At 37.3% G+C, this 23,868-nt stretch overlaps 1 protein-coding gene across 1 annotated transcript in view; it reads right to left on the reverse strand.

Annotated features, from left to right (window-relative positions):
* The window catches only part of BTAF1 (B-TFIID TATA-box binding protein associated factor 1), an 81,653-nt gene that overhangs the window by 52,224 nt on the left and 5,561 nt on the right, over nt 1–23,868 (reverse strand). The window contains exons 2-6 of the mRNA XM_080911483.1: nt 15,313–15,436; nt 11,878–11,992; nt 9,870–10,013; nt 4,079–4,242; nt 2,419–2,555 (exon numbers count right to left, since the gene is read on the reverse strand). Of these exons, the coding sequence (XP_080767609.1) occupies nt 2,419–2,555; nt 4,079–4,242; nt 9,870–10,013; nt 11,878–11,992; nt 15,313–15,436 (684 nt within the window). The remainder of the gene's footprint in view (nt 1–2,418; nt 2,556–4,078; nt 4,243–9,869; nt 10,014–11,877; nt 11,993–15,312; nt 15,437–23,868) is intronic.

Raw genomic sequence — 23,868 nt, forward strand, 5'->3', positions numbered from 1 at the left:
TATGCATCATTCAAAAAACAAAGTAATGCAGTTTAAAGTATACTTTCTTTCTCTGAATCTTCCCCCCATATATATATATATGCTTATTTGTTTTTCAAGACAGGATTTCTCTGCATAGGCCTGACAGTTCTGAAACTATCCTTGTAGACCTCACAAAGCTCACAAAGATCTGCCTGCCTCTGCTTCTCAGTGCTCCGACTCTACATCTTAACAGTGTGAACTATTTTCAACGTCTCTTGTTCTATATGACACGAAAGAGACTGAAGACTCCCCTCGCACCCTCACCTAATTCTCCTATCAGCTATACTAGTAGGTCACCTTACACCTTTAAACTTGCACACTTACACTTTCAGATATTTGTTTTTATGACTGTCTTTGGAATGTCTTTTCCTAGACAGTAAGAATTATCACCCTTCTTTCAGATCTTTATTCTAAGCTAATTTGAAGGTTTTATAGACCTCCAATCAGAAACTCAAAATCAAGGTCTGCCTAAATTTCACATCCCCCTCTGTGGTGGCTTGAGTAAGAATGGTTGCCATAAGATCATATATTTGAATGCTTAGTCACCAGTAAATGGCACTGTTTGAGAAGGATTTGGAGGTATGGCCTTCTGGAGGAAGTGTGTCATCAAAAGTCCATGCCAGGCCTAGTCTCTCACTCTCTCGCCTACTGATCAGGGTGTATCTATATATCCTGCTCCATGCTTTGCATATCACCATACTCCCCTCCATAATAATGGAAACTACCTCTGAAACTGTAAGCAAGCCTCCAGTTAATGTTCTCTCTTGTAATAGCTGCCTTGTCATGGCATTTGGAAAACATAATTAACAAATGCTGAAAAGGTCTAACATTCAAATACTCGAGTAAAAGAATGAATAAAAACTAATAGAAACTTGTACTTTTTTCATTCCTCTACAAACTTTTATTAAATTACTATATGATGAATATCTCATCTAGTTTGGGATCAGTGACATTCTAATTGTAAACTTTATTTTGAGGATATTTGCAAAGACCTTATTAGATGAGTCTCATTATTTGGAAAAAAACAACAACAACAAAAAGCAAAACAAAAACAAAACATAAAATCCTCTGGAATCTGAAACTCAGGCTTATGGTTTTAGATTTTTGGAACATTTTAGCTTAGGGATATTCAATGTCTATGTCCTTAACAAGTTGTTCACCTTAAAAATCCCACAGTTAAAAACAAAAAGGGCCTTTAATCCCAGTACTCGGGAGGCAGAGGCAAGAGGATCTCTGTCAATCCCAGGTCAGCCTGATCTACAAAGAAAGTTCCAACAGTTAAAAATTTTCAATAAAGAGTTTACACTTTAAAAATAACCCTCAAGCATAGATTTCTATTAAATGATTTTTTTATTTAGCTATTTGTGCTTAATTCTTTGTTTTGTTTTTCCATACAGGGCTTCTCTGTGTGGCTCTGGCTGCCCTGGAACTCACTCTGTAGACCATGCTGGCCTCAAACTCAGAGATCTGTCTGTCTCTACCTCCAGAGTGGTATGCACCACTGTCACCCTGGTTTGTGTTTAACTTTTTCTTTTCTATTCTCCCCTCCCCCTGGTTTTCCAAGACAGGGTTTCTCTGTATGGCCCTGGCTGTCCAGGAACACACTCTTAATTCTTGAACACTGCAAACACTTTTTAGCTTTATCTGAATTTAAAGAACCAAAGTACTATGTAATCTACACCAAAGATATAATTTTATAGACTTTGTAGTATTTATTAACTCATCACTTACTCAAACATTTCTTGAACACCATAAGAGTCTGATTTAATAGATGAGGGCCCAAGAATCTACAACTTAACACATACTTCAGAGATTAACTTGAAAGATGTTGTTTTGACCTATCCTTTAAAGACAGGTGACACTTTTATTAATTTTTTCAGAGTCTAAAAAATTGACTCTCAGTTCAGTTTTTTTCTACAGAAAGGTTAACCTAAGCAAGTCCAGATAACCATTCACTATTTAGCACAAGAACAGGAATAACACCCTGACACCACTTCTCACTTAATAAAATCATCACCTTGACTGGTGACCCTTAGAACCCCTCTCTAAATTCATTCTCTAATGTTCTTCATTCAATGCACTTCTGCCACCCTGAATATCCCATAATGAAGGTGTTTCTATCCCATAACTAGAATGCTGTCCCATTGTAGGTCTTCAGTCTTCACGTAAGGCTGATTATCACTAAGGAAAAAATTATAAAAATAAAAACAAAAACAAAAAAAAAAAATCTACGCCTATAGATTTTTCTGGAGAAACAATCTGATTCCCTAGTAACAGTAAATCTTCTGTCCTAGGTAAGACAACTCAAGCATTATTACTCAGCTGAGCAAAGGTCATCAAACATGAGCTATAACCCAAGCACACACTGTTCTAAGGAACAAGCCGGAAGATTACTACCTCTTCTCATTCGTTTCCACTGCATCCCTGGATCTCTGTTTTGCAAATAACTTGGCCATTCTTTTAGCTTTGTTCTTCTGTCTATTACTCATTCCTGCTCGGAATTCTGAATCAATCAATTCAGCTGCTTGGAGAGTCTAAAAGAGTAAAACAAGGAGTTTAAACTGCCAGAAATTAAAGTAAATACTGATAGCTTCAATCTTAGAAAAAAATAGTTGCATAAATTTTAAAGAGATTAAGCATTCTTTTTGATATTGCGGTATTATCTATCACAATTTTACTCTCAAGCCATGAGTGTTGGAACACTTAAAATTCCAGCACTTGAAAGGCAGGAGGAGGAGGATGAGAAAGCCAGGGCCATCTAAGACTTGTCTTAAAAGAAATAGCATGCCTCCCATCGGAGGCAGGGGTGTTCTGAGTTCCAGGACATCCAGGACTACATAATTAAAACTTTAAAGAAATGTCTATCTTAATTCTCTATTCCCAACTAACTTTTTTGCACTACAGGTAATAATAGTAAATAAATAAATAGTCCTAATAGGGAGAGAGTTCCTAAAGAGCTGAGATTTCAAAATAATTACAATATCATAAAAAGTTATGAAAATAAAATCTTAATAAAAGAAACTGATGCTTAGCAGCAGCAACAAGAGAAAGAGAAAGAAAAGAATTATAGCCTTAAGTGACTGATTGGTCCAGTATTCTATCATCAATTTAGCCACATGATCCTCTCCTCATAGCTACTTCTTGCTTGTTTTGGTCTTTTTCTATTCATTGAAGACACCATAGAAACTGCATGATAAGCAAATATACCTGGAAGCACTCATACACATAACCACACAAGCACATACATATACCACACACATAAATGTGTTTCATCTACATATACTGGTATACTAAGCTATTCTTAATGGGGGAAAGGATAATATGTCTTAAATGGACACACACAATAGTACAGTAAATACAAACTTCAGTTGATAAAGTACTTGCTGGGAAAGCATGAGGAACTGAGTTTGAAGCCCCAGCACCCATGTAGAAATTTTAGGAAAGATACACAAGGAACTCTAAACAGATCCCCTATAGAATAGAGAAGTTTGTGTTCCTAAAATATTGGTAAGCTAACTCTGTGGTGGACTAAGGAGAAGATGGCTCAGAAGATAAAAGTGCTTGCTATTCTTGCAGAGGATCTGAACTTGGTTCCCAGAATGCACATTATAGCTTATAGCCATCTACTGACTTGATCTGTTCATTCAATTTCCATGTTAATTTTTATTCTTGTATCCTGTTTTCCTGTTTTTTAAAATATCTTATTTCCTCTTTATTTTTTAACTATGAATGACAGTTCTAAGCCTTCTTATTATCTGTGATAGTCCTCTCACTCTCAGAAGATTACTTTTATCCACTTACGCAACTAGAATCTTTTAATATTAATGGCACATGCACAGTCTAGCACAGCATTTATCCAACAGTCTGATATGTAGGAGACTGGCTAGACTTCTGTCTGTAGATGAGGCCAGACTCTCAGCTTAAGACACTGAGTCAGAGTGGCACTAAACAGCAACAAGTAGATTTAAGCACAGCATTTTTCTTGGTGCAATTGCATAACATGAAGCAAACTCTTTGTGTTGTTACTTGCAACCAAGCAACTCAATGTTTTACCTACAGATTGTTTGTTTACAAGGGCTGCTGAAGTTGGAGTATAATCCAAATCTTCATCATTGAAGAGTTCTTCAGTACTCATTCCAATTGCTTCTCCCATATTAAGTCCAAGTTTCTTCTGTAATAATTTCCGTTGACGTGCTATTCTCTCTTTAGGATCGACTTCACCTATAAACAGAGAAGAAATACAATCCCTCTAAGTCAGTTAACAAAGTTTTACTAGCTAGGTAGCAGTGGTGCACACCTTTAATCCCAGCACTGAGGAGGCAGAGGCAGTCAGATCTCTCTGGCTTAAAGACCAATCTGGTCCACACAGAAAAACCCTGTCTCAACAGACTCCCACTACAAGAAGAAAAATATTTAAAAACTCATACTGTCAGACATTTGCTTAGTTAACTGCAAGCTGTACCACATGCCTGTAATTCCAGTACTCAGAAGCTGAGGTAGCAGTAGAAGGCCAGTCTAGGCTACACAGTTGAGGCCAACCAGGGTCACATGGTTTAAATTCAAGACCAAGCTGGATTAACAGTAGGATTGTTTCAAAATAACAAAACTAGAGCCAGAAATAGTGGTACATCCCTTTAATCCCAGCACTTGAGAAGCAGAGGCAGGTGAATGGATCTATGTGAGTTTGAAGCTATCCTGGTCTACATAGTGAGTTCCAGGATTACCAATGCTGCATAATGAGGACCTCTTCAAAAAACAAACAAATAAAACAGAAACAACAAAACCAGAGACAGGCAGAGTGGCACTGGGGAGGCAGAGGCAGACCAAGTAGGTCTACTAGTGCTGACTATTGAGATCTGTCTACAAAGGAGTTGGAGGAAAGACAAAGAGGACAGACAGGAAAACATGCAAGCAGGCAGGCAGACAATAAGCACAATAATAATGAGGTAAACACCTTTTGTCAGAAATGGAGTCTCAGAGTTGTAATGCTAGCTATCTAAAAGCCTAAGACAGGAGGATCATGATATAAAAGTGAGACCTGATGATGATGATGATGATGATGATGATGATGATGAAGACGACGACGGGGGAGAAATGGGGGAGAAATGAGAAAGAAGAATAAGGAAAAGGAGATGAAGACCAACATCTGCCCAACTGAATAAACCATAATCAGTAATTTGGAGAGCCCGTAAACTTTGTTACCTATAAACATCAGAAAACAATGTCCAATTTCACTGAAATTCTAACTGTCCTGTCAGTTACCAACTATACATATGAGATGATATAATTTACTCCTAAGTCTTACTTTATAGCTATACCTAACCTTCTCTGAAGTGCCCTGACAGGCTATAATGCCAAAATCTAGATTCTGATTGACAAAAAAGGATCAACAAATGATGCTCATTTCAAGAGTGCTCTTTTGTATGTTCTGAGATACTGTAGCCCAAACAACAAAGATAAGGAGATTAAAGTAGGTAAGTTTTAAAATGTCTCAAGCAATGCACCACCACCACCTGCAAGCTGTCCTCTGACCTCCACAAGAACACTGTGGCACTTGCACACCTATTCACACACATGCGCAGATGAAGCGCTGGTGAACTGAAGAGAGGCTCAGGTTAGAGATACAGCTGCTTCTCAGAGTCCTCATACTTGTCATCACTCACACCTGCCCTAACTCCAGAGCCCAGAAATCCAAGAGAACAAAGTTGGAAACTGATACTTCTTGATTTAAAGACTTGTTAAAACAGAACATTAATTAATCTTACATATAAGTAAGAACTAAGATTAAACAAAACTAGAACAATGCATCTTGATTTAGAATTTCTTGCATATGGCACACAAAAATTGAAAAACAAAAGAAAAATGCATAAATTGAACCTAAAAAAGATTACACTTTATACTTCAAAGGATATTGTAGATTTATGTTAAGTCGATACATTTATGTTAAGTCAAACAGTGGAGAGGTAGGTGGAGAAAAGGTAGGAAAACGGAAGAGAAACAGAGATTGAAAACTCAAAAATCAAGATGAAGCCAGGGAAAAGCAAACTTAGATCCTAGTGGCTGTTATCGGACGTAAGTAGATATAAATATTTTAAGGGTTTCTGTAGGTCATTTTATCTCATATAAAAGGGCAGTTTGTGACTTTGTCTTTTGGATGTAATCTTACTGTGTAGAGGGTTTGTGAATTGAGAATCTATCATATAAACCCATTTGAAAAGTTACCGGGCCGTGAAGCCATGTTTGTTACGGGCAGTGGAGGAAAGAAGACGCCGGGGCGGTAACCACAACCAGGAACAGAAGCACCAGGGTGGGTGGAGTGAACCGCCTGGAAGAGAATCTCATGGCGAGTGTAGCTCGTGGACCGAGTGACAGAATCCACCATGCACATGGCTCCATGATAAAAGCTGCGCCCGCAGAGTGAGACCTCAGGGGCCAATAAAGAAATAAGCCTTTCACTTTAATATTCAACAGAATATCATCAAGAAAATGAAAACAAGGATTATAACTCAATGATAGAACACTAGCAAAATATATGGGAGGCCTTGGGTTTGATCCCCAGTTCTACCATAAGAAAAGAATAATGCCAAGAAAATAAAAGGGCAACCCACAGAATAAATGAATATGCAAATTCCATCTGATAAGGCACTTGTATCTAGAACATATAAAGAATGTGTCTAAGCCATAATAAAAGATGAAATGAGCAAAGTCTCTTGTAAAAGTATCTTTTATTCTCCTGTGGTAACTGTCATTTCTGAGGCTTATTGTAACCTAGACCTAGTAGTCTTGGAAGCTTCTGGCCTCCACACAATCTTATTTAGGCCTAGAATGTTTTCAGCCTCTGAGACTTGGTGCTGAATAAGATTGCCCCTTTCTTGTTCTGATCTCTGGCTGACAGATCCAATTCAGCTGTTCTTGCTCTAACTCCTCTCCAAGCTGACTTGATTCAATCTAACACACACAGACACACTCCCTCCCTCTCCTGTCCCCATACTAACTTCTGAAATCTGTTCTTCACCTGTGTCTAGCTTATTCTGTCCGCAACCTGTCTCTGTACAGCACTGCCTTCTTCCTCTTTCTCTCTCTGCACTGCTCTCTCTTAAGTAGCCTCTCTCTTTTTTTCCCCTGAGAGTGGGGCAGATCCTAGCTCTTCCTCTGACTCATCACTTTGCCGCTCAATTAGACATCACTTCCAAACATGGTGCCTCCTTCTACAAACTAGCTTTACCTTCACTGTTTAGAATTAAACGTGTGTACTAAGGGCATGTCTGTTTTCCACCCAGAGGGATTAAAAGTGTGTGCCAATAGCTGAGCCTCACCACAAGTAGAAACAGATCTTTTCAGTAAATAACACAATCTTGGGGTTCACAGTGTGATCAAATATTCTCTAAACAGTCTCTAAACAGACATTTCTACAAAGAAGATATAAAAATGGACAACAAATACATGAAAAGAAAGATGCTTAATATCACTAGTCAGCTGAAAACAACAAATAAAAACTCACATTAGCAAGTATGGCTAGCATCAAAAGTTAGACAATAAAGTGTTGGCAAGGCCGTGGAGAAACTTGAATCCCCATACACTGTTGGTGGAACATAAGATGGTAGAGCCACTTTGGTAGTTTCAACCAGCCATTGTGATCCACACCCTTAATCCCAGCACTTGGAGGCAGAGACAGACAGGTCCCTGAGTTTGAGACCAGCCTGGTCTACAGATCAATTTCTGGGGCAGCTAGGACTCTGTTACACAGAGAAACCCTATCTCAAGAAACTAAACCAAAATAAAACAAACAAAAAACCTGGTAGTTTCAACAGAAAAACATGATTACTATATTAGTCAGCATTCTACTTCGAAAATAAAAACATGTTCATACAGAAACTTTTAAATGAATGATTTATAGTAACTTATTCCTTTTAATACTTTTTTTAAATGTTTAATGAGTATGGCAGGGGAGATATGTGCACAGAGCAGAGGCAGTGGATTCCCCTGAGCTGGAGTTACAGGGTGTTTCATCACTTGACATACAGGCTCAGAACCAAACACGGATGCTCTGCAGGGCAGTAACACTTTAAGCCATAAGACATCTCACTAGCCCTAGGCAGAAACGTATTCTTAATAGTCAAAAAGTGGAAACACCCAAATTAATAAAATATAAGCAAAACATGGTATCCACACAGTAAAATATTATTCAGCCATAAAAGATGAGTGTCTCATATCCTTACAGTGATTACTACAAAGCAACAACCAAAAAACCAAACAAAACAAAAACTAAAATTGAGGGCTGGAAAGGCAGCACCTGATTTCAAGGGCCTTCAGAACCCTAGCCCGAGAGCCCACACCCGTGTTACTGATAGGGGAGGCTGCTACAAATCGAGTTCCAAGGAAACCAGAATTCTGTTACACAGAGAAACCACATCTTAAAAAATTAAACCAGAGCTCTCTAAAGCTCAATAACCACACAGCCCAGTAAATTCCAGGAAAAGCTGAGACCTTGTCTGAAAAATCAACATGAAGAGGAGGTTGACTTCTGGTCCTCACAAATACATGTGTGCACATATACCCATACCAAACACCCAAACGAATGTGGGAAAAGGAAAGGAAGAGGTAGGGTATAACTCACTAGTAGATCTTGCAGAATGAATGATGCCTTAAACCTAGCATATCAAAAAAGGTCTAGCTACAGCATTAAAGAAAGAAACGCAATCCCTTGGATCCCACCAAATTCCATTAAGTGGCAATGAAAAATGATTCCAGCACTATAGAAAACTTAGAACCTTCACCTCATCAGCAACTCACTTCATCGTACATGTGCCAAAGAAATGAACGCCGAAGAATGATGGACTGGGTGAGCTGATAAAGGTGCTTGCTACCAAACCTTATGACTTGAGTTCAATCCCTAGAACCCACCCAGTAGAAAGCAAGAACCAAAAAATTTCTCCTAACTCTATTATGTGCAACATGATACAAAGGTCCTTACCCTACATATACATACATACAATAATAAATAATTTTCAAAAATCAAATTTCCCAGACCATAATCAAAATCATATTGATACCATCTATCACTTAAAAATCTCACAGTATAACTTTGTCTGGCCTAGAACTCACTATGTAGACCAGGCTGGCCTGGAACTCAAGAGATCCACCTGCCTCTGATGGGATTCAAGTATGTGATAACCTGCTCCCTTTTTTAAATTAAGAGACAGCCTATTTATTTACAGAAATCCATTAAAAACAGAGTTTTTTTTCCTACTCAAGGCCACAATCTTAAGTAGGAAAAAACATTAATTTTCCTGTAATCACCCTTTTTGGGTTTTTTTTTTGTTTATTTGTTTTTTTGTTTTTTTGTTTTTTGTTTTGGATGCAGGATCTCCCTATGTTACACAGACTAATTCCAAATTCTGGCCTCAAATAGTCCTATTTCAGCCTCTAAATGAGCTAGCACTAAAAAGTATGAGCCACTGCACTCAAGGTATTTAATTACCTCTGTATCTAATATATTCTGAAAGTTTAAAGATAATGAGCCATTTACCTACCCTGGGTTTAATTTTAATTTCAACTTTTTATTTTGGACATAAGCACAAGTTTTAACTCTACACAAAACATAAGAAAATAAAACCATAAGATAACCTTCAAATTCCCAGAACTGTGAAAACATTGCCCCAATCTGTCCTGGTTCTTGTTACTGCAGCTTAGGACAAGCACTGTTGATCACTCTGTCTACCTGTATAATTCCCCATACATAAAAACTTCAGTCAATTTACACTCCAGGATTCCTTACATACTACACAGCACAACAAATTATAAATTAATTTGAAAGCAAAATTTCAGGCTTCTCCAGGACTACCAACCTGATTTTTCATCTTGGACTTCAAATTCTGCACCAGCAGACCCCAAAAGTGATGCCCCATGCTGTAACAATCTGCATATATCAAATCTGTCAAAATTTAATCGATCTGTAGTAGATGAATCTTCCATAGAACACTCTGTGGGTTCTAGATGAAGTTTAAAAATATTATTTGACCATATAGTCAAAAATCAGAATGAAAGAACATGGTATATCATTACTTACAGAATCAGCTAATATTTAAGAGAAACAAATAAATAGAAAAATACTGTGATTTATTTACAGTCAGTTCTTAGTTATATGAAAATCAATTAACTTGGTGATTCCCCTTCTACAAACCATAAAAATTGTAAGGAAGTATATATGTGTTTCCAACCATGAAAGTATGCTATAGCAAGAAATGCATCCCCATGTTGACACATATGTTAAATATTATACTTTAATTTACTGTTAAGAGCTACAGCATGAGGTAATTGTACTGTTAAATTTGAAAACAAAATATGCACAAAATGTATTCATAAATGAGTTAGAAACAGTCTCTCCCTTTGTCCGAGGAATAGCCAGGATATAAGCAATTCATGCAATAGGACTTGCTTTTCATACTCTACTTATACACTCATGACAAGCTACTGAAATCATATACCCATCTGACTGACATCCAATATCTTCAAAATGTCCTACATTCTTCCCAAAAAAGGTCAGCTGCAAATGTTAAAGAACTGCTTACTAACATAAGTTAATCCAGCATTTGCAGCCAAGTATAACTGCTTAACCTAAAACAATGCAACCAAAACCTCAGGAATAGTTTTCTATTCCTGATAAGAGTTTCAGTATACATTTTAATGATAAGATAATTAGTTCACTAAAACGAGCTACGTTGTGTCTATTCACCAAGATAATTGGGGATAATGAGCTGGAAATGAAGAGATTCTGGGTTTACATTTGAGAAAGGCAAATTAATACAAAAATTCAAAATAACACATCAAAAATAAATGCAAAAACTTTTAAGAAAGATAAGATTTATATTAAGCATCTAAAAATTAATCTAGTTGCTCCTTATTGAATTCTCAATTAGGAACCATTTATTTAAAAAACAAACAAACCAAAATCCTCAATTAATGCCTGAAAACTAAACTTGTAATTCTGTCCTTTGATAAGCCTCATACTATAATATAAATGACTGTGTTGCTGGATTCTAAAACATAAAATTTAGATAAAATAACACAATAAAACTTTGTTTAGGGGCTGGAGAGAAGGCTCACGGGTTAAGAGCACTGACTGCTCTTCCAGAGGTCCTGAGTTCAAATCCCAGAAACCACATAGTGGCTCATAACCATCCTCTTCTGGTGTGTCTGAAGACAGCTACAGAGTATATAATAAATAAATGAATAAATCTTAAAAAACAAAACAAAACTTTGTTTTAAAATGTATGCCTTATAGCTTTTTCAAAGGCATAGGGTTTGCTTTAAAATATAAGCATAGGCAATCATAAAATAAGTGCAATCTTTTACTTCTTTACCATATTTAAAGAGACCAGCAACAAAACCCATTTATTTGGGATGACAGACCCTTTCATCTGCAAGGCCCTGGGTTCAATTCTCAACACCACAAAATCAAAACAAACAAGAAGACAAAGCCCCTAAGCAAGGGAAAGCATGACTAAAAAATTAGCTTGCCAAGTACCCATGTATAAATGAGGCTAAAGTTTAAAAATACCACACTATACAAACTTCTAAACAACAGTGAAAAAGGAATTGATTCAGAAATATTCATTCCTTAAAGGAAGTAATGAATACACTTAGTGCCCTATAGGATTTAATAATTTTAGAAATACACATGAATATATTGTTACCCAGCAGCTTCTCTTTTTAAGTATACTGGCAGAAACCAACTTAATCTATGTTCTTTCCTAACATGAAAATAAACCCTTTAAGTCAAAGCTGAACTTAGAAAACCACAGGCTTCATCACAGTCACGCTTCCCTTCAAACCACTTTTCCATGTACACGGCACCTTGTTTGGTTCTGGGCACTGGATTCCACTCAGGCACGTTTTTCACTATAGCTTCAACAGCTTGTCCTGCTGCAATCCGGGTATCCCAATTTGCACTCCTTAAATATATTAATACCTTAAAATTATAAAATAAAATAATTACATATCAAACAAGTTTGCTTCAGGTAACAAGAAAAAAAGAATTTGTTGTTAATTTATAACCTGGGATCCTTCAAATATATATAAAACATTTTAAAATTATTAAGCTTTGAATTTAATTTTTCATAGACAATATTAACTTTTTGTTTGGTTTGATTTTTTTGTTTGTTTTTTAATGTTTATTACTCTCGAACATGTGTGAAGTCAGAGAACAGCTTGCAAAATTAGTTCTCTCCTTCTTCTTTCTGGGTCCATGAACTGAACTAGGTTACCAGGCTTGGCAGAATGCTCCTTTACCTACTGAGCCATTTTTCTTGCCCTCACTACCATCTTTAAAAGGGAAAGGAGACAATAAAATATTTTAAAGAAATTTTTAAAAAAACCAAGTGGGCAAGATAGCTCACTTTGTAAGTAAGCTACAGCCAGGCAAGCATGAAGACATAATTCAATAATACCAAGAACTCAAGTAATAAACCAGGAATGGTGATATTTCTTTACTTACCAAAGGTTTGGTATTGTTTCCAATTATACTACCTATACATAGTTTTGATTTTGTTGTTAGGATTTGCTTTTTGAAGACAGTGTTTCACTGAGAAGCCCTGACTAGTCTGGATAGAACTCACTATGGAGACTTGGCTGCCCACCAACTCATAGAAATCCACCTGCCTTTGCCTTCTGAGTGCTGGGATTAAAGCTGTACACCACCCCGACTAGCATTCTTTTTAACAGCTACTTGTTCATACCTGTTAGATTGCTTCTCTTTGTACTTCACTGAACACTTCGTATAATATGGAATTAGTCTTCTTTCAAGTTGATATTTTTTACCACATTTATGTCTGTCTTTTGACTAACATACATTCCCTACTGTCATAAAGCTAAACGTATTTGATCACTTAAAAGGGAAAGTGGGCTGGAGACACACTTAGTGGTGAAGAGCACATGCTGTCTGCTGCTACAGCAGACAGCACTGCTTCCTATCACTAGGCGGCCAGCCTACCCCTTCTGGCTCCACAACTAACTGCACACACAAATATATTTGCAGGCAAAACACCCATACATATAAAAATAAACTTTAAAAACAGAAAGGAACAAAACAGACCAAAAACTGTATCTCCATACAATAAAAAAGTGCATAAATTTTTAGGGCAGTATTTTTTGGTACAACATCAAGTCTATCAGATAATTAACATAAGAGGTATAAACTATATAAATTCTGTCCATTCATATCCACATAATTAAATATCACTTTACAATATAGAGAAATAAAGTAATAAAACATGTCATAAAAGCACACACTGCACAATTTGTTTTGCACAAAACAGACATGTCTACAAAGTCAGTTAATGGTTGCTAGAGCTGAATGTGACTGAATAGGAAGTATGTGCTAAAGCAACTGCTAAATGAAACATGATATCCTTCTATGGTGATAAAAATAAACACTTTAAAATTTGCCTGTTGAGCCTAATGATGGTGTGGCAAGGCTTTAATCCCGGGACTTGGGAGGCAGAGGCAGGTGGGTCTCAGAGTTCTGATTTCAAAACTAGCCTGTGTTCCAGGACAGCAGAGCTTCACAAAGAAACAATGTCTCAAAAATAAACAAACAAACAAACAAACAAACAAACAAATAAATAAATAAATAATAAACAATTAGACTGCTGTGATGCCTGCTGTACATAAAGTGATATACTAAATATACAGAAACATATTTAATGACTGTCTATTAGATGGGGGTGTTTATTTACTTTTATTTTATATATGAAGTATCTTCCTGTATGCATGCATGTATGGGCATCTACATGTGTGCCTGGTACTTTTGGAGACGAGAAGATGGAATAGGATCTCCTATAAGTGGAGTTACAGAGTTTATGTGCCACCATGTGCATGTGTGGAAACCAAAACCCACTTCTGCAATAGCAAGAATTCAAACTCTAAACCATCTGTACAGCCACACCAAAGAGACCAGGAGAATAAATATTAAGAGCAAATGTTGTAAAAAAAGAAGACAAGAAGGTGCTAAAACAATTATTTTAGAACAATTTAATAGCAGTCAATATGTTCAAGTCAGAATTAAGAATAGAAGAGCACTGGCTGCTCTTCCAGAGGTCCTGAGTTCAATTCCCAGAACCACATGGTGGCTCACAACCATCTGTAATGGAATCCGATGCTCTCTTCTGATGTGTCTGAAGACAGCTGCAGTGTACTTATATATAATAAAAAAAATTCGTTAAAAACGAATTAAAAGTCAAGAGTTTTAAAAAAAAAGAAGACAAGGGCAGGCAGATATCTGAGTTCAAAGCCAGCCTAATCTACAAAGCAAGTTCCAGGACAGCCAAAACTACACAGAAAGAAGAAGAAAAAAACTTGTCTTGGAAAACCCAAAAGAAGGGAATGGGGAGAATAAGTCTCTCTTGGAAGACTAAAAACCTTCTTTCGGTTTTCAGTTCTCCACTCACCTTACAGATGAGTATAATATATAATAAGGCCTAATATGCATTCTTTTCCATTCTGAGAATGTGGGGCCTATAGGTACCAAATCAGTCTCTCCATCTTGGTTAGAAAGTCCAGATAATGTCTAATACTATTAGCCCTTATGGTACTAATCACACAATACACATTTGTATGTGTTGAAGGGAGTTTATAACTCTGACTCCTATGTATCAGGAAGAGACAAATAAGAATAAAAGGAGAGTAAAGGGCTTCAAATGTCTGGGCAGTCATATGCTCCCATCATCCCAAAGTATCACTGCTTTATTCTGCATGCCAAGGAATTTAACACCTGTCAAATATTAATGTATAGGTACCCACAGAGTTAAGCAAAAATTCAGCCACTGCACAGGCAAAAACATATACTAGTATTACAGAAACAGTGTCCCACCACAGCAGAAAATCTCCCATTCCAAACAGCTCATCTAGTATCTTATATATTCAAGTATTGGCCATGCGCACTCATCCATTTGAAAACTACCAACTGCCATATAATTATTAGCCATTAAGAACAAGTTAGACCACTAACGAACCAGATTAACAACTTAGCTCATTAACAATTTGGGTCAGATTCAAATTTGTCACACAAGCAAAAGTTTCAATATTGACAGATCCCTTAAACAACTAAAAGTGATTTAAATACTTTATATCTTTTAAACAAATAGCAACTTTGAAAAATATTTGAGAACTAAAGATATATTTAGAGACCACAAGGTCACTTAGGATGAGTTTTACCTCTCCTACTATTTCTCTGCCCAGACATCACATAAAAATTTAAAAAAAAAAATAAAAAAATAAATGCTGAGTTCTTACCTTAGATAACAAATTATTTAATTCATGAGGATGAAGCTTCACCACTTCTCCAAGTTGCTGTGCAGCAGCTTTTCTTGTAACTGGAGTAGTACCAGTATCCAGTAAGATAAAAAGACGATCAAGTCTAAAATAGCAAAAATACAATAGTTAATCTGAATGTGTTTCCTCATAAACTAGAGGCAGGAAATGTATTTAACCTGTAAACAAAGCCCTATGCTGGGAGCCAGGTGTGGCAGCATGTGCCTGTTATCCCACACCTGAGAAGCAGAAAGATCAAGAGTTAAAGGCCAACCAAATCTACAGAGTAAAAGCAAGGCCAATCTGGGCTATGCAGAAACCTTGTCTCAAAAGATTAAAAACAAAAACCAAAAAAACCAAAAAAACAAAAAACAAATCCTTAAAAGCTATCGCTATAAGACATGCCTATCTTTGCTCTCAAAGAAGGAGAGAGAACCTGCAATGAACTTGGGGCAGCGGCTCATACCTGTATTCCCAGCAGCAAGGAAGGAGTCAAGACTGTCACAAACTCAAGGCTGCTAATCTATATAGTGAGTTCCAGTCCAGCCTGGGTTCAATTTTATTTTTGAGTCCTTGTCTCAAAAATAAATTTTAAAAGAGCTAGCAATAATGAAAGATTGTAACTTGCAAAATTGATAACATGGCTTGGCTGTAACTCAGGGTTAACTTACAAAACAGTGGGAGGGCCAAGCACATCTCCAGCTGGGAGAGAGGCAAAGACAGGCTATGAGGGGAGTTATAAACTCCCTTCAATACATACAAATGTGTATTGTGTGATTGGTACCATAAGGGCTAACAGAATTAGACACTATCTGGACTTTCTAACCAAGATGGAGATGAAGAGACTGAGTTGGTACCTATAGGCCACACATTCTCAGAATGGAAAAAGATGAATATTAGACATTATTATACTCATCTGTAAGGTGAGTGGAGTGGAGAATTGAAAACTGAAAGGTTTCATATACATAAAACCTTCCCAACTAGCCAGCATTGCATATAAAAACCTTGTCTAAATAAATAAATAAACAATAAACGAATGAAAGAAAGAAAAGAAAAACAAATACAACTACAGAAATACTGTGGAATCCTTACTGTATAGTGCATCAAAAGCCTTGGGTCAAGAAAATGACGGGACTAGCGGGGCATAGGAGTCACAATTATTTGAGTACTCAGAGAGCTGAAACGGGATGACTGTGGGTTCAAAGCCAGCCTGGGCTACATAGGAAAGGAAAGAAAAGGACAAAGGAAACAGGCTGAGTATAGCAGAGCTCACCAAGTACAGCTGGGTTTATGGATTAGGAAGACTCATCTAGCAGTAGTGGAAGTCTTGTGGAGAATTAAACCACAATTCATACAAAACCCCGAAGAATCTAGTAGTCAATATACAGAAGCAAAACATACATCTAAACAAAACACACAGAGTGTGGTAATTAAACAAAACATCATGGGTATTGAAAGAACTTTAAGATTTTGAATCTTAAGAAATGAAAATGTCAAGAACTTTGTGGTACATACTTATAACCCCAGTGCTTAGGAAAACAGGGCAGAATGATCAATCTGAGAATGAGACCAACCTAAGAGCTACCTACAACCAAGTTCAAGACTAGCTTGTGCTACATACAGGGACTTTGACACAACTTCCCATCCTACCCCACACCTAAAAAAAAAGATATCATTGAAAGAATCCAAAAAGGGCACTGAAGAAAAACAGAAAAGCTGGCAAGCTCACTAGTGGGAGAGAGAGAGAAAGAGCACAACATGATGGCTGGACCAGAGCCAGCATTTACAAGCGCTGAAGGAAGGTCGTCTGCAGAGGTGATAAACTTGACAATATAATCCTGAGCTTGCAACATACGAGAGATGATACAAATCCAAACCCTACTCTGCTACTTCTAAGCAAGGTGTGCAATGAAATCACAATAGATTATGCTTAGAGTGAGGAGGGTGAACAAAGTCCCAACTCCACCTACCTATCCATGTACCACACAGGGCTAGCCTTGCCACACTAACCCACTGAAGTAAACTGAGTGCCATGTCTATAGAAGGCTTCATATTGGGGATATGTGGACACTTTTAAACAAAATGGAGGGGAACAATGGGCAAGGCTATAAGAACTGCCCATCCGACATGAAGGGAGAGCTAGTGAATATAATTTTGCATTTTGTCTATGAGGAAGAGAGAACATACAAGGTCCCAAAGCTAGGCATAAGCTTTAAGCATTAATAAACTAAAAGGTTTATAATATTTCTGGGATTCTTTTTATCTTACAAAGAACTAAAAACTACAAAGTTCTGAAAGCCTTTTATTTAAGAAAAAAAGAAAAAACAGAAAATGGAGAAGAAATAATAATAATAATAAGAATAATAATAATAAAAAGAGACTATGAGAGGACAAATGAAATAAATGAATTTCTTTCACACTAAGAGGAAAACAGGACAGGCCTGGTAGCCCATGCCTTTAATGCCAACACTCAGCAGCAAGACAAGGCTGGTGAATCTGAGTTCAAAGCCAGCCAGGGCAAACAGCAGAAACGTGGTATCTAAAAAAATGAATCATACTAAACACAAAATCATTGGAATTGGTTAGAAAAATAAAATACATCTTTTTCTCTCAATATCATGGTATTGATATGTTCAACTGTTTCAGAACAAAATGATGACACATGATTTACATTTTAGAGTTAAGGGTATTGTAAGAAAGATATAGCTCAAGAAAACTCCTTCAGGCAATTAAAGCTAAAGACAACTTTTAAAAATCCAACACAGTAAGCTTCTAAAAGAAATGCAAAAATTAATTTACACATACACTGGGCATGTAGACTTAATTTCTTCTTGTTCATTCACAGCTATCTAAACACTTGGCTTTACCCAACTGTGGAAAAATAAAATAATCCTCCACAGGCTAATGTGTTAAAAGTTAAACTATTAGTATATGGTCTATTGGAATGGTAGGAGAAACTTCAAGAGGTGGACCTAGCTGAAGGAAAATTGCTTGGAATGTGTCTTCAAAGGCTATCTCTCTCCCTCCCTCCTTCTTTAGGTCCACACAATGGAGCCAGCCAACCATGGACTGGAACCTCTGAAACAGTAAGCTGAAGTAGCTTCCTCTCTATGTGGTCTCTCAAATACCTGCCACAATGGCAAACGCTGATCACCATTCATTCTGGTTTCCTGCTAAAGAATTGGTAGAAAGATTAGGATTTTGAAACAAAAGGAAGGAAAATTGTTTATGACCACTGGTATTCTTAGAAAGTCCTAAGGTAAGGTCAGACTTAAAATCCTTGTACTATCAACAGCTTTCCTTCATTCATTTTATATGTGATTCTCAGGTCTGAGCCCATCTGACTTATTTTCATGAGACTGGCATGTCAAGAGTTCATGAATGCCCCCTGTGATTCTTCAAAACAAAAATCCTTGGAGATAGCAACAAACATCTGCACGTTGCTACTCAGAACACCTCAGGCTCAATGACAAAAAGAAATTTATTTTCAGGAAGTTTTAGGGACCAGTAGACGGCTTACTAGCAGGTAAAAGTGCTTGCCAGCAACCCCAACAACTTGAGCTCAGTCCCCAGAAGCCACATAGCTGAAGAAAATTATCCCACAAATTGTCTTCTGACCTCCACATATATACCGTGGCATGCCCTGTTCTCCAAAATAAATGTTTTTAAAAGAAATGTTAAGCATGCAAGAATACACAAGATTTTGTTTTGTTTTTTTAAGCTTCCCACCCCTTAAATCCAACTGAAACCTCACTTGGCCCAGACATGCATTTTAAATCTTAAATTTCATGGAAGGCAAAACTGGCAAATAGTGTCTCTTATCATAAAGATAATAGTTGGGGCTCAGTGGTTAAGAGCACTGACTGCTCTTCCAGAGGTCCTGAGTTCAATTCCCAGCAACCACATGGTGGCTCACAACCATCTGTATGTAATGAGATCCAATAGGAGCTGGGGAGATAGCACACTGGAAAGAGCACTGTAGAACAAGCATGAGGGCCCGAGTTTGAATCCCTAGCACCCACATTTTTAAAAAGCTGGGCATGGCCATGTATGCTCAGTACTATGGGAGGCAGTGGCAGGTGTGTTATTGCGGCTTGCCAACTGCTGTCCTAGCTCTTGGGGTTTAGTGAGAGACCCTGTCTCAAGGGAATAGATGGTTGAGTTATAGAACAGGACACAAGACATTCTCCTATGGCCTCTGCAAGCATGCACACTAAATATGCATACATAAGCCACACTCAGTTAAAAAATTGAAGATTAGGGCTGGAGATGGCTCAGTGGTTAAGAGCACTAACTGTTCTTCCAAAGGTCCTGAGTTCAATTCCCAGCAACCACATGGTGGCTCACAACCATCTGTAATGAGGTCTGATGCCCTCTTCTAGTGTGTCTGAAGACAGCTATAGTGTACACATAAATAAATAAATCTTTTTTTAAATTTTGAAGATTAAATCTATGCCACAAAAGCATAGATTTTGTATTTTTTATATCATGATGCTCTCTACAATGCATACAATTCACATTAACTGAGGACTCAACTATTGAACTCCACCCACCCAAATAAAACAAACAAAACCAAACCAGTAAACTGAAGATAAGAGACTCTGGGAGGTTAACTTCAAATGTCACATAGGCTTCTCTTATTTTGGAGTACAGAACTAGATAGTGTATATATTGATAGTTTAACGTGGTGTGTGTGTGTGTGTGTGTATGTGTGTGTGTGTGTATGTATAGTGTTTGGTTGGTTTGACCACTAATATGTTTGTCATATCTTCGATTTATCTGACCTTAGCTTTTTAAATTGTGCCTCTGGAAAAACTACTCTCTACTATAAAATTTATTTTCTGTGATTTTTTTTTAAATCAAAAGCAAAACTGGCTGCAAAATCAGCACTCTAAAGAAGGCCCAGTACCAATATATTTGTAAATCCATATACAGCAAAATACACTTGCACTCTAAGGGAAGTCTAATACTAACCTCAGTTACCCTTCCCTAATATCTGCTCATAACGCCTGTGTTATTACTTCATTCCCTCTACTTTCCTCTATGCAAAGATCTCTTGATCTCTATTTTCTACAATATGTTCCTTTAGTGCCAAACTTCTTGAACAAGTGCCTAAATAGTAAATACATTTATTCCTGGGGCTGGTAGATACTCATTCAATTTAGTGTTTGCTCATGCATGAAGACCTGAGCTCAAACCCTAGAACACACATTCTAAAATGCAAGTATTTCAATGCACTCTTGTAATCCTAGTGCCAGGAAGGCAGAGACAGGTGGATCCCTGAAGCTCAACAACCAAACTAGTCTGATCATCGAGTTTAAGGCTAGTGAGAGACTCAGTGTCCAAAACCAAGATGGATATTATCTTAGAAATGCCACCAAAGATTGTCATTAGGCCCACACACAAACGTGCACACCATTTTTTTTTCTGATCACATGCAATTTAATCCTGGAAAATCTGATTTATTTATATATGACTGAAATACCACGCTTGAAGGTTACCAATAATTTCTTAAGCTCCAAACCCAGTAACATTCTTATATATTCAAATTTCTTGACTCTTCTATGACACTGATACCAGCAAATATTCATTCTTAAATCCTTTCCTTGTCAAGTTTTGATTGATTACCTTGCTGGTCTCCAAATACTTCTTTACTTCACCTCCTATCCATACCCCTTTCTATGAACATTCATCGCCCAGTCTTTGCCTGCTCATCTCTCCAGTTCCTTTTAGGAAACCGTATACTACTGTTTGTTTATACCCAGTACAAATACCTCCCAAATCTATTTCATCAGACACACTTCCACCTGCCTTTAAGTATATATAACCCATACTCAATGTGATCCAGTTGCCAGATTAATTCCCTACAGTATACGATGATCAAATCACTACTTATTCTAAAACTTTCAATGACTCACCCTTATCTACCACATGATAACATAAAACAGAGATGTATAACCCAAATGTGAGTCTTTTGGTTTTTCAAAATATTGTTATACTATTTTCCCTTTAGAACATACTTTTTAAATTAACTTACTTTTAAACTTAATTTGTATCTACTTTATTTTATAGATAGGCTCCTCATGTAGCTTAGGCTTGCCTTGAACTCTCGATGCAGCTGAGGCTAACAATGAATCCTGATCTTTCTACTTCACCTCCACGGGCTAGGATTACAGGTGTCTACAACCACACCTAGTTTAAGTGATGGAGAGATAAGGGACTGAATGCAGGATTATGAGCTACATCCACAGTCTCAAACAATGTCTTACAAACTGGACTTGGGAATTCATGACTATTATCTTGAGTTTAAAGCCAACCTGTGTTACATAACCAGTAAATTTTTCTTTCTATTGCTGTCATAGAACCATGACCAGATGCAGCAAAACATACCCTGGTGTTTTGCCTGCATGGCTGTGCCTCATGTGCGTCTGGTGCCAGTGGAAGCAGTGTTGATTCGCCTGGCACTGGAGTTTACAGATGGTTGACAGCCACCGTGTACTAGGAATCCAACCCAGGGCCTCTCTAAGAGCCACCAATGCTCTTAACTTCTAGGCATCTCTCCAACCCCACTGTTCGTTTTCTGAGGCTTAGTACTTGAGACCATCCTGTCTCAGCCTGGAGAGTACTAGGAGCACAGGCATGTGCCATGCTTGGTTACCACAAAAATTTGGCCAGGTATGGTGGCACATGCCTTTAATCTCAGCACTCAGGAGGGAGGAAAAGCAAAAGAATTCTTTTGAGTTTGAGACCTGCCTCATCTATAAAATGAGTTCTAGACCAGCCAGCGCTGCATACTGAGACCCTGTCTTAAACAAACTTCATTCTTGGAAGGATACGCAGATGAAAAAAACAAAGGTGACAAATGCCGAGTTGAACCGGAGGTGTCAGACTGTCAGACTGCACAGAGCAATTAAAATTTAAGGTATTTCGGATGAGAAAATGGCTCTGTGCTTAAAAAAACTGTGGCTTTTGCAGTGATGTTTTAGGTTTAGTTTTCAACACCCATGGTAAGTGGCTCACAACTAACTTTAACTCCAGTCACGGGGTATCTAAAAGCCTCTTCTGGCCTCCGTGAATGCATGGAGTAATATATACATTCAGACAAACTTATACACATAAAATCTTTTTTTAACAAACGAATCTTTTTGTCAAGTAGTGATAGTAAATGCCCTTAATTCCAGCTCTCAGGAGGCAGAGGCAGGAGAGTTTGAGGCTAGCCTGGTCTACAAAGTGAGTTACACAACAGCCAAGACTATATAGAAATCCTGTCTCAACAAAAATCAAAAAAAAAATGAAACAAAACAAACTTAAAAGATAAGGTAGTTGTATTTGACAATACTCACTAGTTTTGAATTTGCTGATGCTAAGAAATAGTCTGTTTTCAACTCAGAGAAATAATACAGAAAATATGATTCACGTTATTTCAAACTCACTTCAGACAAATGCCCTAAAAATTGCCTTAAAAGTTTATATAGAAAGAGGATAGAGATGTTTGTGAGGTTTTGCAGGTAACTACAATATAACCCCTCTCCTCTCCAAATGTTTGCAATAGAATTAATAACAGGTAGGCTATTAAAGAGAAACAGAAATCTTATACATTTGAACTATGACATGTCCCAGATTACAAGTACAATTAATTTTTAAAAAAGCTACATTTTTACTCTATGTCCTTCTGCAAAAGAAATCTCACTGGGATTCTCAAAATTTAATCTTTGAGAAAGTGGAGAAAGGACAACTGACAAAATAGTTCACAAAAATGGTGGCGTCATCTCAGCTAAGACTGACGAGCACTAACACTAGAGTAGCCCAGGACACAAGGGGCCATAACATAAGTAACTGCAAAATGTAATGATCCTGCTATCTACTGAAGGGATGATCAGCAGTTAGAGCGCTGGATTCTCTTGCAGAGGACCTGGGTTTGGTTCTAGCATCCACATGACCGCTCCCACACAGTGGGCAGCTCACAACCAGTTCCAGGGATGCCACCATCTAGTCTTCATAGCCACTGCACAAAGAGAGACAGACACAAGCACACACATGCACACTAAATAGTAAAATCAATATTTTTAAGGTCAAGTTTGTCCATTTTATTCTTTCACACATAAAGTGCAGTAAAATTTAATGTAGAGATTGTATTTTTTTTAAAAATTAGGAGAATAAATGCTGGTATGTATACCTCACCAAGAAGTTCTCTACTGTTCAAAATGTACAACTTCTAGTTTATACTACGAGTAATATAAAACCACACTGATGTTTCTTTCTAAAAAAGAAAGTAGACTAACTTAAGACACCACATAGTACACTCACAAGCAACAGGAAGATGTGAAACCACAAAGTCAGGTGAAAGCTCAGTTAGAAAATGTGTTTGTTATAATTCTAGTACACAGGACATAGAAGCATTCAGTAAGTACTAAGTGACACTGAAAAGGCATAATCAAGCCATGCTAGTCCCTCAGTCCACTTCTCTATACTCCAGCCGTTATCTTAAAGACAAAAAATCATAAGCTAGATTCTTTGACACAAAAACATATAATTTCA

Source organism: Micromys minutus, assembly GCF_963924665.1.
Source record: "Micromys minutus genome assembly, chromosome: 2".
In the NCBI taxonomy this organism is placed as follows: Eukaryota; Metazoa; Chordata; class Mammalia; order Rodentia; family Muridae; genus Micromys; species Micromys minutus.